This window comes from Crocuta crocuta, unplaced genomic scaffold (genome assembly GCF_008692635.1).
Source record: "Crocuta crocuta isolate KB4526 unplaced genomic scaffold, BGI_CrCroc_1.0 scaffold219, whole genome shotgun sequence".
In the NCBI taxonomy this organism is placed as follows: domain Eukaryota; kingdom Metazoa; phylum Chordata; class Mammalia; order Carnivora; family Hyaenidae; genus Crocuta; species Crocuta crocuta.
In genome coordinates this window covers 4310606-4329474 of record NW_027551572.1, presented here as the reverse complement: position 1 = coordinate 4329474, position 18869 = coordinate 4310606, and the positions used below count along the sequence as shown (strand labels likewise).

The 18869-nt window shown below is 33.6% G+C and overlaps 1 protein-coding gene across 1 annotated transcript in view; it reads right to left on the bottom strand.

Moving 5' to 3' along the window:
* Positions 1-18869, bottom strand: part of UBR3 (ubiquitin protein ligase E3 component n-recognin 3) — a 229040-nt gene that overhangs the window by 38248 nt on the left and 171923 nt on the right. The window contains exons 32-33 of the mRNA XM_077751180.1: positions 10226-10331; positions 303-406 (exon numbers count right to left, since the gene is read on the bottom strand). Of these exons, the coding sequence (XP_077607306.1) occupies positions 303-406; positions 10226-10331 (210 nt within the window). The remainder of the gene's footprint in view (positions 1-302; positions 407-10225; positions 10332-18869) is intronic.

The following is an 18869-nucleotide window of genomic DNA, read 5'->3' as shown; positions in this document are numbered from 1 at the left end:
TGACAGTTTGTTTTTCATTTTTGTATTATCACTTTAAACTTTTTTAAAACCAAAGTTTTCAGATTGATTTCCTCTTCTTTTTACCTTATTGTTGACTAAAAAGCTGAAAAGAATAGACCCATGGCGGGGGGGACCCTTTATTTCACTGTCATCTTCTTTTAGATAATGATTACTATTTACTACTAATAAGAAAAGAGTAAAGTCATTTACCTCAAAACATTTCCAACAGACTATTTATGCCTACAATTGTTAAAATATTATATATACTATATAATCTATGAATCGGAATTATAAAGGCATACCTTTGCGTAAAGGTTGTGGTATCATTAAGATCTGGATGAGCAAAAGGGATGTAACGTCATGATAGAGAACTGGAACCTCAGGCTGTTGTTCTTCATTTCCCTGCCTACAAGAAAAACGTATAATCACTTAAGACAATATTGTGTGTCTTTTCTAACTCATTTTATACTTTACGGATATGTCTAAGGAACAGAAATCAAACTTTCATAAACAACTGAGAAGTCTCAAAAGAAAAGGTTAGGGGCCTTTTTTTTTTTTTTGCCTAAAAGTATAATCTTTTAAATCCATCTATTCCCTTGGCTCTGCCTAAGATGAAAAAATTACATACAAAATTTATTAGATCTTATTTAAGCAAACAACTGGGATACATTAACTTGTTATGAGTCTTTCTGATCTGTTAGATTACAGAAACCAAATGAAGGATTGACTGGAAATTTAGAGGATTAGTTTCACTATAAATGGGGTGGCATATAGGACACCTGCTATCACAAACTTCACAAGAATAAGTGTTCATATTATTAAAAAGAACAGGTACAATTCACAAACAAGTTAAATTGAAAAGGCACAGTTAATATTTTTTATTAAAAAGTTGTTTCAATTTCATGAGTAACATAAAATTTAAAAAATTCTTTAACACCTTCAAAGTTAAAAAAAAAAAAAAAAGATAACAGCCAAAGCAGAATTTAAACTATAAAAAACAAAGGAGGAAACCTCAGCAATGTGTGGTACCATGAGAAATAATATATTCTAAAGCAGATCTCATTCTAGATCTATAAGAATTTTTAAAACTCTCAAAGAAGGATACATTTTTTTATCTTGTGTTTAATTTTTTTTTTTCAGAAAATAAAAGCAAATTTTAAGTTTCTAGAATTGAATAAATTCTGAAGCTATACTTCAGACTATATATGGGATTAACAAAAATTGCTCAACACTTTTATTAGGCTCCATCATTCAACAAATACTTAACTGATCACTTATTATATGTCAGACACTGGACGCACTTGGGAGTAAACCAATGCTTGCTGCTGTGAGGCTCAGATAAAACTGCCAGAGGAAGAAGACAGCTCTTTCAGTGTCTCCATTCTCTACAAATAACCCTTTAATTTACTTGCCTCCCTCTCTAAAACTAACCTTCCATTAATGCTATGAATCCTATTTGTCTCTCCAATCTCTCTCTCNCAACATTTGCTCACCTAGTATTCAAATCCTGACCAAAATGGTTTTCCACATGGCCAAAAATGATCTCTTAATTACAAAATCTAGTGGATGTTTTTCAACTTTACCATACTGACCCTTGACTTGGTATACAGTTGAACACTTTTATCTGGAAAATTCTCTTGGCTTTTGTCAAACACTCCCCCAGATTCTCTTCTAACTCTCTGATTACTCTAGTTTTCTTGACAAGTTCTTCCTCTGACTAACCTAAAAACGGTGCTGTTTCCCAATTCCCACTCTCTTTTAATATGAAGGACTCTTTTTGAAAGATCTCCTAATCCATCACATCAATCACCAATGATGACTCCCAAATCTGTATCTCTAGCTATGAATCTCTTAAACTCACTATCTGAATATTTACTATCTCCACTTTATGTCCAACAGGCAGCTTAAACTGAACATACCTAAATCTGAACTCATGAACATTCAACTCTGTTCCACACAATCTCTCCTAGCCATAAACAATCTGCTCTTCCTTCTATGTTCTTAGTTTTGATTTGGCTTATTTATTATATCCTCTAATATTTAGCACAATGTATATATTTGTATACATTTATATATATTTAGCACAATGTATAATTATAAAAATATAATGAATAAATAAGGTAGATTCTTGAGGATATCCCAAACCTATCTTCTCTTACTCACCCCATATTTAGTTGCCAGTAAGTCCTAACAACTATCTTTATTCCTTCTTTGCCATCTCTATGGCCACTGACTTCTAACTATTCAATCTTGTTCAATTTTATGTTCTCCCAATTCATCCTCTACTCTGTTAAATAGAATGAAAAGAAAATTCCACAGGAACTGTATCTTTTTACCATCATTTCCCTGGTGCCTGGATTAAAACAGTTAATAAAACCTAGCTGAATAAATTAAAAAATGAAAAATGAAAGGATTGCTGGATGGACAAACAGGTGGAAAAAGAGACAAAAACTAGATGGTTAAGGCTTCAGGGCATAGAGAGAGAGATAAAATGCACTGAAGGAGGAAACATCATAGTAAATTACAAACTTAAGGAGATTAGGGCCCATAACTCCTACACATGTTTGTATTTCTATGGTTTTATCACAGTTACTTTAATGAAATGAACCAAGCAACTTAAACAAAAACATGCAAAAGATGAAACCCATTTCCAAAAAGAAAGAGGAAAATAACACTGAAAAAAATCTTTGCTAACATATGGGTAAAAAAGAAAGTGGTAAGAAACTGGTCCATTAAAAATTATTTAGAACAAAAATGATTTTGAATTATTATATGGCTGCATTAAATCTAACAGCTAACAAAAGACTCATACTTGGAATTAAAAGGAACTTTGTGAATCCATTTAAGTTAGCTCAATCTCACCCCTATACAAAGATATATTTTACTGCAGAAAAATCAAAGAGGCTTCAGAACTTCTTGTGTCACAACCTAAAAACTAACAAATTACGGAGCTTTTAGGTACAGAAAAGAAGCATCCCAAATGAGTAAATTAAATATAGTTTCTTAAAATAGGGATCTTATAAGCAACTGAAAAGCTCATAGGGCTATCATGTCTAGATTCTCATTTATTTTATTATGTTATGTGTCAACAATTTTTTTTGTAACAGATGCAATCTTTCTCAAATTTAGAGGTGAGTTCCCTTTTGCTATTATTTATCTGCTTTTTATTATTACTGCAATGATCTTCAAATATTTAAATCAGTCTAAACTTCCATACACATGGAAAACTATACTTCAGATTATATCTTCTATTAAAATTATTCATATATACTTGTTAAAAATTTAGCAAGCTTTATATTAAATACAATTAAGAATGTACAATTAAGAAATTTTTCAAAACTACAATGAAACAAAAACTGAATTTAAAAAATGGGAAATGTTCTGGGATGCGTGGCTAGCCAGATCAGTTGGTAAAGTGTGCAACTCCTGATCTAGTGGTCATAAATTCGAGCCTCACATTGGGCTTAGAGATTACTTAAAAAATAAAAAAGTTTAAAAAATGGGAATGCTCTTAGTTGAAGAAACTGTCTACTATTTTTTTTTTAATTTTTTAATGTTTCATTTACTTTTGCTAGAGAGAGAGACAAGGTGAGCAGGGGAAGGTCAGAAAGAGAAGGAGACACAGAATCTGAAATAGGCTCCAGGCTCTGAGCTAGCTGTCAGCACAGAGACAAACCGTGAGATCATGACCTGAGCCAAAGTCAGACGCTTAACTGACTGAGCCACCCAGGTGCCCTGAAATGGTCTACTATTAAGATAGCTATTTTCCCAAGATTCATTTATGAGTTTAATTCTAACCAAAATCACAAGTGAAGGGAAAAGCTTAGAAAATGGTTCTAAAGATCATCTGGAAGAATAAACAGGTGAGAATAATAAAGAAAAATTGGGAAGTATGGGGGGCGGGCTTCACAGGGGAAAGAAATGAGAGAATCTTAATCTACATCAGAGATAAACATATATCTCCTCAATAAGTAAACCAGCATGATCCTATCACAGACATGGGCTTGTAGGTCAACAGAACAAAATGGAAAGTTCCTACTCAGAACCATAACATACAAATATTTAGCACATAATAAACAGGATATAAAATTGCTTTAAAAATTAGCTAGTTATTTGAAAATAAATATTAACTCTTCACTCATTACTACTGATGAGAATAAATTCCAAGTGGATTATGTATTTTTAAAAATCATCCCATAAGAAAGTTCTACAAAGAATATATAAGTAGGTATTGCAAAGCCCAAGGCAGGAAACACATTATAATACAGGTTATAAAGGTAAACATCATGGATGGGCTAGGTAGGCATTCTAAGTATTAAAGCAATCAGAAAAAATAAGAATTATAAGGCCTGATTGGTTTGGCTACATGAAATTTTAAAACTTTAATATGTCAAGAAAAGTAATATAAAATTGAAAGGCAAATGTATTTTGGAAAAAAGTTTTCAATACCTATGAAAAAATAAGGCTTACTATTTTAAGGCATAAAGAATCACTCAGATAATTTTTAAAAATAAGATGCCAATGGAGGTGCCTGGGTGGCTCAGTTGGTTAAGCATCTGACTTTGGCAGTTTGTGAGTTCAAGCCCTACGTCAGGCTCTGTGTTGATAGCTCAGAGTGTGGAGTCAGCTTCAAGTTCTGTGTCTCCCTCTCTCTGCCCCTTACCCCCAACTCTCCCCCTCTCTCTCAAAAATAAACATTAAAAAAATTTTTTAAAAATAAGATGTCAATAGAAAAACGGACAGATATTATAAACATATAATTCACAAAAATATATACACAAATAGCTAATAAACAAAATATTTAACATGTATATGAAGTTAATTTTACCAGAAAATAAACAAATTTCTATACTTTGGGATCCCATTTTTTATCTATCAGACTAGCCCAAAATATTTTTTTAAAGTGATAATATTCAAGATGAACAGCACCAGGAACACTCCCACATTGTCAGTGAAAGCTTATATAGGTATACTCTTTTCAAAAAGCAATGCTGTAGTATGTAACACAGTGCCTGACAAGCAGTGTGAACATTTATCAAATAGGTGACTAAAACCAAAAAATATTTTTATACTTTCATGTTATTCTTTGGTTCTGGGATTATATCCGACATGTCAAGAACTGTTGAACCCATCATTGTAGAAAAGGAAAAACAATTTAAAAAATTAACAATAGGAATGAATAAATAAATTACATATGCAATTAAAATTTTTTTTAAGTTTACTCATTTATTTTGAGAGAGAGAGAGAGAGAGAGAAAGAGAGAGAATCCCAAGCAGGCTGTGTGCTGTCTACATAGAGTCCCAATGTGGAACTCAAACCCAAGAACTATGAGATCACATGACCTGAGCAGAAACCAAGAATCAGACTCTTAAAGGACTGAGCCACCTAGGCACCTCTGCCATTTAAGGAATTTTTAATGATGTGGGAATTTGGTTGTTATGTGTTAATTTTATTTATATTTTTAATATTTATTTATTAATTTTTACAGACAGAGCAAGCAGGGGAGGAGCAGAGAAAGAAGGAGAGAGACAATCCCAAGCAGACTCTGGTGCTGTCAGTGCAGAATCTGATGTGGGGCTCGATCTCATGAATTTGTGAGATGACCTGAGCTGAAATCAAGAGTCAGATGCTTAACCGAATGAGCCACCCAGGTGCCCCAGTTACATGTTAATTTTAAAAAGCAGATTCTAAAACTGGTATAGTATGATTCAAATAGTATTTAAAATTTCATAATATATATACAGAAAAAAAGAAACTGGAAATAAATATCTCAAAATGTTACCAATGTTATAGGAATTCCCATAAAATAGTATTGATTCTCCTCCCTCATATTTGATCTCATTTTTATGTTTCATGAATTCATTAAATTGTAATAAATTATATATAATAAGTGCGTTATAAGATTTTAGATTCTTTCATTTTCTCCTTCACCCTTTTTGCACATTCTAAACATTGTAAAACCAATACAATTTTTATAATCAGAAAAAATTTACAAAAGCAGTAGTAACCTGGAGTTTGTTGGCTACTAAGACAAAAACAATCCTTCTGAGGCCAGAGAAATGGGTCTTTTCTGGCATACAGCAGGCAAATAATCAGAACAAATGAATGAATGGATATACCCCATTGTAGAAAAGAGAACCAAAACCTTTGACTATGAGATTTAATACCATCATTGCAGTAGTTATCCTTTAAATGCTTAATATTTAAAAATACATAATTGTTTCTATTTCTTAAAGTTTTTAGATTATCTTTAAAATCCAGATGACAGGGGTGTCTGGGTGGCTCAGTGGGTTAAGTGTCTGCTCTTGATTTTGGCTCAGGTCATGATCTCATGGTTCATGAAACTGAGCCCAGCATTGGGCTCTGCACTGACAGCAGGGAGCCTGCTTGCAACTCTTTCTCTCCTTGTCTCTCTCTGCCCCTCACCCATTAGTGCAAGCACATGTGTGCATATGTGTGTGTGTGTATGTGCGCGCGCGCGCGCACACACACACACACACCCTCCCTCTCAAAATAAACATTAAAAAAAATCCAGATTAGGGGCGCCTGGGTGGCTCAGTCAATTAAGCATTCGACTTTGGCTCAGGTCATGATCTCATGGTTGGGGAGTTCGAGCCCCGTGTCAGACTCTGTGCTGACAGCTAGCTCAGAGCCTGGAGCCTGCTTCAGATTCTGTGTCTCCCTCTCTCTCTGACCCTCCCCTGCTTACGCTCTCTCTCTTTCTCTCTCTCTCTTTCTCAAAAATAAATTTAAGAAAAAATTTTTTTAAAAAAATCCAGATTATAAAAACTGTATACTACTATTAACTCTACAGGTGATAAGAAGAAATGAATGGGTTAGAGTTAATAGGCCTGACTTTCCATTTTCTTTTTTAAAACCAAAGTCATTATCAACACAATGAAATTAAAAAGAAATAACTTTCATGAGGACTACAGAAAAAAGTATATATGAGAAACCTATATGATTAGACACAGAATGTTATTTTAGTAAAGTATTAAAAGTGAGAAAATAGAAAAAGATATTTCAATTTTTTAAAATCTAATATATAGATAGGAAACATAGATATCATATTATAATCAACTATAATATTACAAGTTAATGAATTAATGAACCATAAAAATGAGAATATAGGGGAAAAAATCAATGGGATTTCCCAGAAATCGTTCATATTTCTTCTAAGAAAGGAAGCAGAATAATAGTTAAGAACTTAAGACTCCTGAATCTGAAGGGTGTGGATTCAAATGCCACCTCTATTCCTTCATAGTTCTGTACCCTTAAAGACCATGTTAATTAATTTTTCTAAGCCTCAGTTCTTTGTATGTAAAAAATGGGATTACAATGGTGCCTAGTGTATATAGTTATGGCGAAGATTAAATGAGATTATATATGCAAAGCATAAAAATGAAAGCTTGAAGTAATCCCCGGATAAGTGTTCACAGCATTTACTACCATCCTAATGGGTATTTATTATTAGGGCTTGATAAGAACACTCCTGGCAAACAGTATTACTGAAAGCATAGTACCTATGTCTAGTCTTTACAGTTTTCTCAAGTTTATTTATTTATTTTGAGAGAGAGAAACCGCAAGCAGGGGTGGGACGGGGGGAGAGAGAGAGAGGATATCTCAGGTAAGTTCCACACTGCCAGCATGGAGCCTGATGTGGGGTCTGAACTCACGAACCATGAGATCATGACCTGAGCCAAAATCAAGAGTTCAACACTCACCCGACTGAGCCACCCAGGCACCCTATTCTTTAAAACTGCCAATTCACCAATACTACAACTTATATGTTTGCTAAACATGTTTAGACTCTGAGAATTAGGCCTTCTAATACTTGCACACCATCTCTGCCTTTGGGTATGCAAGTCTAGCTAGGAAAGAACATCACTAGCTAATATTAAGAAAAGTGATTTTCCTTAGACATAACAGGCAAAATACTAATAGCTTGCTAACTTTGTCTATAAACACTCAAAACATACACATAAAATTTTTCTGAGAAGTAACAGGATATATTCATAGCCTCTGAGTATTTCTCCAGAAGATAATTGTAATTACTAATTACAAAGGATAAAATAATAACATTAGAGTGGAAAAAACTATCAGATACCACATTAACCAAGTGATCAGAGCCATTATCAATAACAAAACAAAGTTAAGAGCATGTACCTCCTATATGATGCACTAAAAAGAACACATTGCTTTTGTGATAGTTCTGTGAAAAGTTTATAACCTGAATCTAACCACAAGAAACTAATGGACAAAAATAAATTGAGGGATTCTACAAAATAATTGGCTTGAGCTCTTAAAAAAATATATCAATGTTATGAAACAAAGAAAAAGTCAGGAACAATTTCAGATGAAAGGAAATTAAGAGATATGACACCTAAATGCAAGCACAATCTTGAATTTTCTTTTCACTGCTTTTGCATTTCGAGGACATTACTGAAACAACTGGCAAAATGTGAGTAGGTTCTGTATGAGATAAGGGTTAATATTAATTACTTCTCATATAAATATCCAATTAACCCAGCACCATTTATTTTAAAGACTGTGCTTCCCTCACTATTCCTCAGTGCCATCTATGCTATAAATCCAGTATCTGGACATGTGTGGGTCTGGTTTGTTTGTTTTGTTTTAACAAGCAAATACAAATTAATTTCCTCAGCTCTACTTGATTACACAAGTGGTGCATTATGTACATATTTTCTTCTCCTGGATTTTTCTCTTAACATTTAACTTGATGGAGATCTTTCCACATCAGTAAACAAAGTACTTTCTCAACTTCCTTCCTTCCTTTCTTCTTCCTTGCTTTCTTGGTAGGTCTGTTATAATTTACTATTGTAGGGAAGATAAAGCAACATTTGGTAGCTATGTGGAACAAAATAAAATTGGATCCATTCTTTATATCATATATCATGACAAATTCCAAACAGAGCTAAATATAAAAATTGAAGTCTAGAAGTATTAGAAAAATCATGTATCTGATAAGAGGTTAATATACAAAATATACAAAGAATTCATACAATAGCAAAAATACAAGCCAATTAAAAAGTGCGCAGAGGATCTGAGCAGACATTTTCCTGAAGAAGACATACAGATTACCAATAGGTATTGAAAACTGCTCAACATCACTAATCATCAGAGAAATACAAGTCAAAACCATAATGAGTTGTCAGCTCACAATTGTTAAAATTGATATTACCAAAAATAAATACTAAGTGTTGACATGAATATAGAGAAAAAGGAACGTTTTTACATTGTTGTTGAGAATGTAAACCGGGAAGCCATTAAATAATAAACAATATGGAGGTTTCTCAAAAAGTTAAAAATACAACCACTATATGACCAGCAATTCCACTTTTGCATATTTATCCAAAGGAAAGAAAAACACTAACTAAAAAAAAATATATGTGCCCCCAATATTCACTGCAGCATTATTTATAAGAATCAAGACATGGAAACAGCCCATGTGTCCATCAATGGATGAATGGATAAAGAAAACGTGATGTATATATACACAATGGAATGTTATTCCGCCATAAAAAAGATGGAAACCCTGCCATTTGTGACAATAAGGATGGATCCTGAAGGCAATATACTAAGTGAAATAAATAAAAAAAAGACACATACCATATGATTTCACTTACATGTGGAATCTTTTTTAAAAAATGAACTCATAGATACAAAGAACAGATTGGTGGTTGTGAGAGATGGTGGTGAGCAAAATGTCAGAGATAGTAAGTGAGCAAAATGAGTAAAGGTGGTCAAAAGGTACCAACTTTCACTTATAAAATAAATAATTCATGGGTATATAATGTACAGCACAGTTGACTATAGTTAATAATATTGTTATTTCTGCCACTCCAGTTCTCCTTGGGGGTTTTATAATTTAAAAAAATACAAAATTCGTTTTCTAACACACACACACCCCTTTCCATTCTAATCAATTCTGACATAAAAAAGAGAGGCAATCAGCCATTGTGTACCTCCATTCAAACTTTTTAACTGCATAAAAATCCATGGGATTCTTTAAAGGATTTTCTCTCTTATGAGTTTTTATGCAATTTTTACAGAGTGTATAACGATAAACCGTTTTTATTTTTAATATATTTCTATGTTTAATAAGGCAAATTTACATATTTGTAAAGAATTTTAATCCTAATTTAATACTTAACTATTTTTCAAAAAAAGTTTTAATTGACTTTAATCTTTTGATAATACTTACTGTGAATTCATCTCTTCTACTAATTGTGTAAGCTTTCTCCAGGGATTATACTCAGAATCAATGCTATAAAGCCGCATGTGCAAGGCTAATACATGGAACAGCTGATCTAAATAAATTGAAGAAAAGGTAATTAGAAAGTTCACACAGTTCTTTCAGAATAAAATTCAAACAAAATTTCTGGCTAATTCATGTGGAAACATTTCCCATCCTTATAATTACAATTCACCAACTTTAAGTACCAACTATTTTATATTCTCTTTTAAGGTAAACTCTGAAATATATATCTCTAAATAACATCTGTTGGAATATGGACTATCCTTGTGTTCAATCTCAATACAGGAATGGTCTGTTTTCCTCATCTATCACAGTCCTACTTTTTTTTGGCTTATGCTTCAGGCTTGACAACTTGTACTTCTTATTCTTGTGGCCGCATCCTTAGTGTTATCCTCAATACCCTATGCTGAGTCCTGATAACAATGCCACCACACAAATCTGAAATTCTGTTCACTTAGTATCTTTCTCCAAATCCTCTTTAGACTGAATTGTGACTTCATTATCTTTTGATTCAACATGAAGGAAAAAACTGAAATAATAATATTATTTAGCAGAACTAATCCAGCTTGTTTCACTTCTATCTAAACCGTAACAATAATCTGTAAGTCTTAGCTTTCAACAAAATTCTGTTCATGACATAATGCGGGAAAAAAAGCTTTTGTTTAAAATTATTCAGAAGAAAATCCTAAATTTTGCTTTCCATACCATGTCCTTTTTTTGGTGGTTAAAATGATAAGGAATGGGTTAGATTATTCTGCCACAAATATTCAAAAAATATGTGAATCAAAAGTCATTTTTTTTAGAAAGTCAAATAATACTTTTCGACATATGACTGAAACTAATTTTTAAAACCAGACAGGAAGAAAAGCCAAATAACAGAAGCATATTGTTGCCACTTATTCTCTAAATTAAAATGATCAAAACAAAACAAGATTTTGTTTCTCTGAGCAACTGACTTAAAAATCAACTAGATTTTAGATTAATTTAAAATCCATCAATATGATTCTTGTGGCAGGGGAGGGGGGAGATGCAGTAGTAATAGTAAAAATAGTAGTAGTTGTTTTGGGAAGGTTTGTAAGTCATGAGAGAGCTGTAAGATGAACAAAGTAAATGCTTCACTCTGTAGGGCAGGCAGAGGAAGTGGGAGGTAGGCAGGCAAACTGAATCTTAACACTCTATACATAACTTTAAGTTTCAATCTGATCTCTCTATAACAAGCAGAAGAATGTAAATACCTTAACCTGCTTCACTCAATGTGAAGCATTGTTATATATATAGCTGTATATATATATATATATATACACACACACATATACAGTATATATGTATAAATGTATAGTATAAATCCTGTATAGTATAAATCCTCCTTCAAATGTCTTCATCCTATTAATAGCCAACATTAGCTGAGTATTTAATACATGCCAAGCATTCAATTACTTTTCACAAAAATTCTACCAGGCAGGTAATATTGTTAACCCTACTTTGGGGACCAGTTAGGTTTCCCAAATCTCCAGTTTTTCAAATAACTTGGTTCCACTAATAAACATTGACAACAGAGATGTTTTTAGCAGAGAAATAAAATGATGAAAGATATATTGGTCATTTTATTTCACTTTAATTACACATAAGAGATTGTTCTTACCAAGTACATAATTTATAATCTAAAAAGTGTCTAAAACCTAAAACTGTTTTTTATTTTTTAATTTTTTTTTTAATTTTTGTAATGTTTTTTTATTTATTTCTAGGAGAGAGAGAGAGAGCGTGAGCAGGGGAGGGTCAGAGAGAGAGAGGGAGTGACAGACTCTGAAACAGGCTCCAGGCTCTGAGCTGGCAGTCACCACAGAGCCCGACGCGGGGCTCGAACCCACGAACCGCGAGATCATGACCTAAGCGAAAGTCGGACGCTTAACCAACTAAGCCACCCAGGCGCCCCATAAAACTGTTTTTTAAAAAACACCTAAATTCCTTTGGTAGAAAAATATTAACTCAAATTGCAAAGTGGTGGGTTTTACATTCTTTTTAGATAGGTGCTAACTGAATCCAAGGGCTCTTTAAAAAATTTCCTTTCAAAATTAAATTATCTTAGAGTTTCCCTGATTTAATCAAATGTGTTAAGAGTTAAAATTTTCCTAAGTTGTTTTACACTGAAACTATGGCTCACATAGAAATAATGCTGCAATCCATCTATTTTCCCAACCTCTACCATAAATAAAGAAAAACAAATGTTGAAAGAAACTTTTTCATTTTCTTCTATTCCCTCATTTCTACCGATGAAGAAATAGGCCCAGAGAAAGGAAGAATCACCCTAATACTGGAAAAGCTAAGAATTCAAATTTTGCTACTTCGTTGTTATTTCTACCACTCCAGTTCTCCTTGGGGATTTTATAATTAAAAAAAAAAAAAAAAAACACCAAAATTCGTTTTCTAACACATACATACATACCCCTTTCCATTCCTATGAAAAACTGATATGGTAACCCTGAGGAATCTTCTAAAGCTATAAATACAATATATAATAAGAGTCTTTGGTATTGATCTTAACTAGAGCTGAAGAATATCTAATGAGGTATATCTACCTTTGAAAAACAATGCTAAAACCTGTAGATAACTTCAGTAGGAAACAGAAAATTGGCCAAATAACAATCAATATCTTTCACTATTCATTGTGTGTTTTCAAAATTTAGTCTGAGAGATATCAAGTAAGAAGTGATTCCATTAATCAGCAAACTGATCTCTTACACTAAAACAAATATTGACAATAGTAAACTTAGGATAAAGAGAACTTTACAACCAAACAAAAATTAGAAATCATAACATTACAAACATCAGGTCTCCACAAAAAACTACCACCTCACAAAAAATATTTATATTTTTAAGTCTCTTCTCTCTCTTCCCCTAAACTTTTGGTACTACTCTTCTCTGGTTCTCCCCCAGGTCCTTCTCAGTTACTTTTATACGTTCTTCCTCTGTTAAACCTGAAAGATAAGATTCTCCATAAGAAAAGGAAAGAAAAGGGAGCCCTTCTTAGCTCTCTTTCCCTCTCATTCTGCACATACTACTTCACCAAATTCAATTTCCATGTCTACTTATAAGTTTATAATGCACAAATTTCTCTAGCATTTCAATGTTCAACAGCACCACAAAATCAATATATCCAAAAATAAACTGATTATATAGCTCAATGGTCATCTGGGCTGTAATGTTCAGTTCCTCTCATAATCACTAACTGAAGGATCGACATCACTGCCCCTGCAAACATAAAAAAATAAATAAAATAAAACACCAAAAACGTGGGAGTCGAATCCCACGTCCTTGCCCTCCATAGCCAACTGATTACCAATCCTATTGGCTCTGCCTCCTATGATCCATCCTCTTCTGCTTCACTCCACCGCTACATCATTTCTCAAATGGATTACTCAACAGAGTGCTCATTCAGGTTCATGCCTTTTGTTTCACTCTCTCCCGATCCCTGTAAACAATAAGTCTATCATATTATCTCATAACTGGTTGGTGAACCACTGAAGGAATAGGTATCGAAAGCCCTTTGTGAGCTAAGCCCTATCTTTTATTTCTTAACCTTCTTTCCTCCCTTTCTTTTCCAAGTTTTCCCCAATGTGTCATATTGTCTTACTCTGTCTCTGCAAGCTATTCTCAGTCTAGAATAGTACGTTCTTGTGCTCCAGGCAAAGTGATTTCTCTTTTAAGAGCAAGTTCAAGTGCTCCTCTATAAAATTTTCTCTAGTACCACAACTGAGACAAATGTAATCATCCCCTGCTTTATACATTCTCTCTACCTTGAGTTAACTATTTTATCACTTCCTATACAGTCCTGTGAGAGCACCCAGAAAAAGACAATTGTGTCCTTCTTTGTACTTTCTAGACTAACACAGTGCTTGTCACATAACAGGATTTTGTTTAAGTATGTTCAATATTGTGTGAATAAATCAACAATCCTATAAAAAACATCATATGATGTAAGCGTAAAATTTACGAAGGATTTTTACTCTTCCTTTCTTGTCATAATGACACACTGGCTCAGTAACCAAGAAGTAGGCCAATTAATCAGTCCTAATTTTATTGCTCCAAAGAGACTAACCTTTCAACTCTAACTACTAGAGCAATGCTTAACCTACTTGCTCCCCCCATTTTCTTCCCCACATTGGTTACTCTGACAACTCACCTGAGAGAAATAATTCTATTGTCTGCAACACCTAATGAAATTCTTTGTAATTGTGACAAGTCTAAAGTATTATAATGTGCTTAATCACAATATTAGACATGTCCTCACTAAAGCAGAAAACACCCTGAATGACTGGTTTGTCCTTAAAACACACACACACACACACACACACACACACACACACACACACACACCCCTATGATTTAATTGTAAGAACTCTCAGCTGGAACAAAGGTAAGCTTTAACAATCTCTTCTATCTTTATCAATATTAAAGTAACTAGTAATCTAAAACTGATAGATTATTTCTTAGTGGAGCTTGTGTCATTAAACAGAAATATATATTAAAGAGTTGTCTTAAAGACTTTTATGAATTGGTTCCATGTTAAATTGTACCACTGTTAAAATCTACCTAAGGTAAACTTATCTAGGTCTACATTTTGGATCATTCAAGATTTCAGTAGTATCAATGCAGTTATCACTGATGAAATAATTGTCAATGAAAAAATCTCAATTAGCCAAATGACTCTCTGAATAGGGGGAAAAAAGTCTCAATTTCTCTGTAACTGACCCATCAAAGTGAGAAATTGTTCTGACCAATTTATCCAAGGCAAATGTAATAGGTGTGGGTAAATTCCTCTCACAGCTGAATCAGCTGACCCTGGTTCCTACACCCCTGAGAAATTAGCCATAGAAAGATGGGAGATGGCTCTTCAAATGAAGTCTGGGAACAATTCTAAGAAGAAGAGAAGATCTGCAGCTCTTATTCCCAAGAAACAGGAGGTTCATGCCTCCATGGGGTGACAGGTGCTGATTCATTTTCCCCCTCTCCCTCCCCACCACTCCAGGCAAGGCGGGACAGGGAATAAAGTGACAGTCACGGTAGGAATTTTAAAGGGTTAAGAAAAAATTAATAATAAGAAGAAATAAATACTTCAGTTTTATATATGAACTATATTTTAGTGTTTATGTATATATAGCATATATATGTGTGTGTGTGTGTGTGTGTGTGTATATATATATATATATATAGCATGTGTGTATATACACATTCAGTTTTATCTATTACCATTTGATCCTTAAATTAACTGTAAAAGATATGTTAGCACAGCTATCATCTCCATTTCCACAATAAGGTAAAAAAATTAGGTGACTTTCCTATAATCCAAAAGATAACAAATAGGACTAGAATCCAGATCTTCTAACTCGAACCCAGTGCTCATTTCAGCACTGTATCCTATGTTGCTGTAGTCAATAAAGGCACACAGAAGTTTGGGGATAAAGTAGCAGAGCTTTGCTCACATAAGAGAGGTTTTATTCCACCATGTGAGTATGGGAAATGCAGAGAAAAAAAGCTATCTTTAGTACCATCCTGTGTTCCTCTACTGCCTCCTGTCGCTGCTAGGTCTCCACTCCCAAGCACAGTACACCACCATTCTCTGGTCACCTTAAGTATCACAACATTAGTAGTAATTTCATGAAACTGTTTTTCTTCTACTTTTAAGGTTAGATGACAAGCAGCTTCCCCCTTCACACTTACAATATGATTTAGAACAATATGGGGAGAGGCACAAACGTGCTTCCACACATAGGTAATCATAAGAAAGGTAAAGAAAAATAGTTGGTTCTTAGGACTCTCAATTTCCTCTTACCAAAAAGGATATGCTCCATGAATCCAAGTCTAATTTGAACACCTCATTTAAAACTGAGGGACAGGGGTTCTAATCATCCTGCAGAAGAAAGAAGCTGTCTTGTCCTAAGCCTAGCAAGGTCTCAAGGCTCCTGTGCTCTGACAGTGGAAATTATTATCTGTGGTACCTAGCTTCTGGAATACAAAAATCATAAATGCAGTAAGGCCTGACTATGCTGCCACAAAGCACAGAACCTTCAAAAAAGACTTTTAAAGAATAGAGTCACTCCTCTTAGCTCAGATTTCCACGCTCCACTCTTATCCCTCTAACCCAGGTCTCCCCAGACCAACAGTGTATTTTGTTCCCAACAGATAAACTGTATCACTCTTTGGGAATAAATCCCATTCTGATGTTCTCACCTCCATATCAACAGAACATCTGTTAAGTCCTTTAAAAAAAGGTGAGCTAAAAATTAGCTTTTATCTTGCTTCCAGTCTCCTTACCCATACATATCCCCACCTGAATTCGATAAAGATAGTGTTGAAGTTGTAGAAATATAATCTTGAGACTTATAATGTATGAAGAGTTGACATACATTACAAAATTGAGTTCTTACAACAGTCTTCTGGCCGGGTATTCATGAGATAAAACAGCTTGCTTCCAAATCATCTGCCTATCTTATTTATAAAGAATAGAATCAGGAGGCAATTTTCACATTTCTATATTAATTTATACATTGTGACTGTTATGATTTGGTGACCCAATTTTCCTCTTGTTATGGAGTAACAAAAAGAATAGAATGAGAGTTGTGATTCAACCTATTTGTACAATTCATAACTTTTAAGTCTAAGAATAGACCTTAATAAGCTATATAGATATCAGAATTTTGCCACTGTTAAAGAATGAGGTCAGACTACTTCGGAGGAATTTTGTAATGTTAATCAACAATATCTTTGTGTAGTCTTACTGTAAGATGAAATTAACATTAAACCATTCTTCTAACTCTAACTCATTCGTCAAGCAATTAAAATTATTTCAAGTTGCCTGCACACATTTAAGCTGGATTGCTTTCTATGAATAACAAACACAGGGGCAGTTATTCATCATATGAATCATTTCTTGATGAGATCATATATCAACATTAAGTTAGACTTCCAAATGAAAATGTCAAAGCAAGGGTTTGCCATAGACTCTCTTGACTAGAGTTTAATTTTTAAGCTCTCTACAAAATTATTAAATTCATTTGTGATATAAACTGTGGCTTCTTAAACGACCATAATATACAGAAAGTCTCAGACCCAAAGATATGGAAAGATGTTGTTTACCTAAATTTTTAAAAAACCATCCCAAATATTAATAATTTATTAACTAACACCTCTTCCCTTCACTCCTAGCCCAGCCACTGGTTTCAACAATTTCTAGTGTATTAAGAAATACATTAAAATTATCCTGGCAAAAAAAGTATTGAAAGCCTGTGAACCTCACTAGAATCTATAGAGTTTAGTATCTACTTTTGAATCACTTGAAGAAATTAACCAATTTTAAGAAAACATTATTCTTAATAAAAAGTCATGCCTTCAATTTTTGCATCTGGTTTGTCCTATATCTATTGCTAATGAAACTTGTGGTACTTATCAGCACATATACTAATTTGCAACAAAAATCCTAAATTCACTTATCTTTTACAGTCTTGTTCAAATGCCATGTCTACCAAAAGCTTTGCTGATTTTACCAGCTAGATATGATCCCAAATCTCCAAATTTCCTAGAACTTTATCCATGTCCTTCTTTAGAACTGAACACTTTCTTTGGTACAATTAATTATCTAGACAGTCTTATCTGCTGAATACAAGACCCTTAATGCCTGCCCTTGCAGTTGATAAACAAGAGGTCCATAACTCTGATCCAGAAATCAGGAACAGAGCTATATGTGGGAGCTGATGTCGATGGCTTATACCAGGGGCAAGAAGGAACCAGTCAACAAACTGGTGAAAAATAAAAGGAAAACCAACTGGTATCCAAGGAAGAAGGAATCAGGACTTGAGAAAATATCTGAAAGAATGGCCCCAGACAAAAATAGGAATCACAGTGGAAGGTTAACAAAAGAGAAGAGGAAACAAAATCATTGGAGTTTTAGCAAGCTGAGCCTGGAAAGATTCCAAGGCAACAGTAAACAGTAAGATGTCCTCAATTAAGTCCATGAGTAAAAATTCTTAAAGGTTCTGTATCCTTTCAGACAATAAAGGCAAGAGATGGGTTTTACATAACTGAATTAAGAGTCAGAAGAGCTGGGTTCAAGTGCAAGCTCTGATATTTTCCAGCTGTATGACTGGCAAGGCTATCATTCTGAGCTTCAGTTTATTTTCTATGAAAAAGAGATAACCCCTATTTCACATGGTCATTCTAAAGACTAAATAATTTATGTGAAAGTACTTCATAAACTTTAAAACTACAGATGTGAGGTATTATTAAAATACCATACATAGTATGCTGTTTTGTTAATTAATTTTTCTCATTTTTTACTTTGGAAAGTTTCCCAGATACATATTTAGGAATGAACTTTTATTATGATTGGGTACTGGCCATTTTACGTCAATGCTTAAAAATGTTGAATATGTAAATGTTGAATGGCATTGTTCCACTACAATTTTATTTCTCAGCATAAATTCACCAGTAATATTTTCTGTTTTTGTTGTTATAGAAAGAACAATCTTATCCCCCCTCTCAACTCCTGCATCCGTGTGCGTGTGCGTGTGTCCGTTCATAATTATCAACCAGGCAT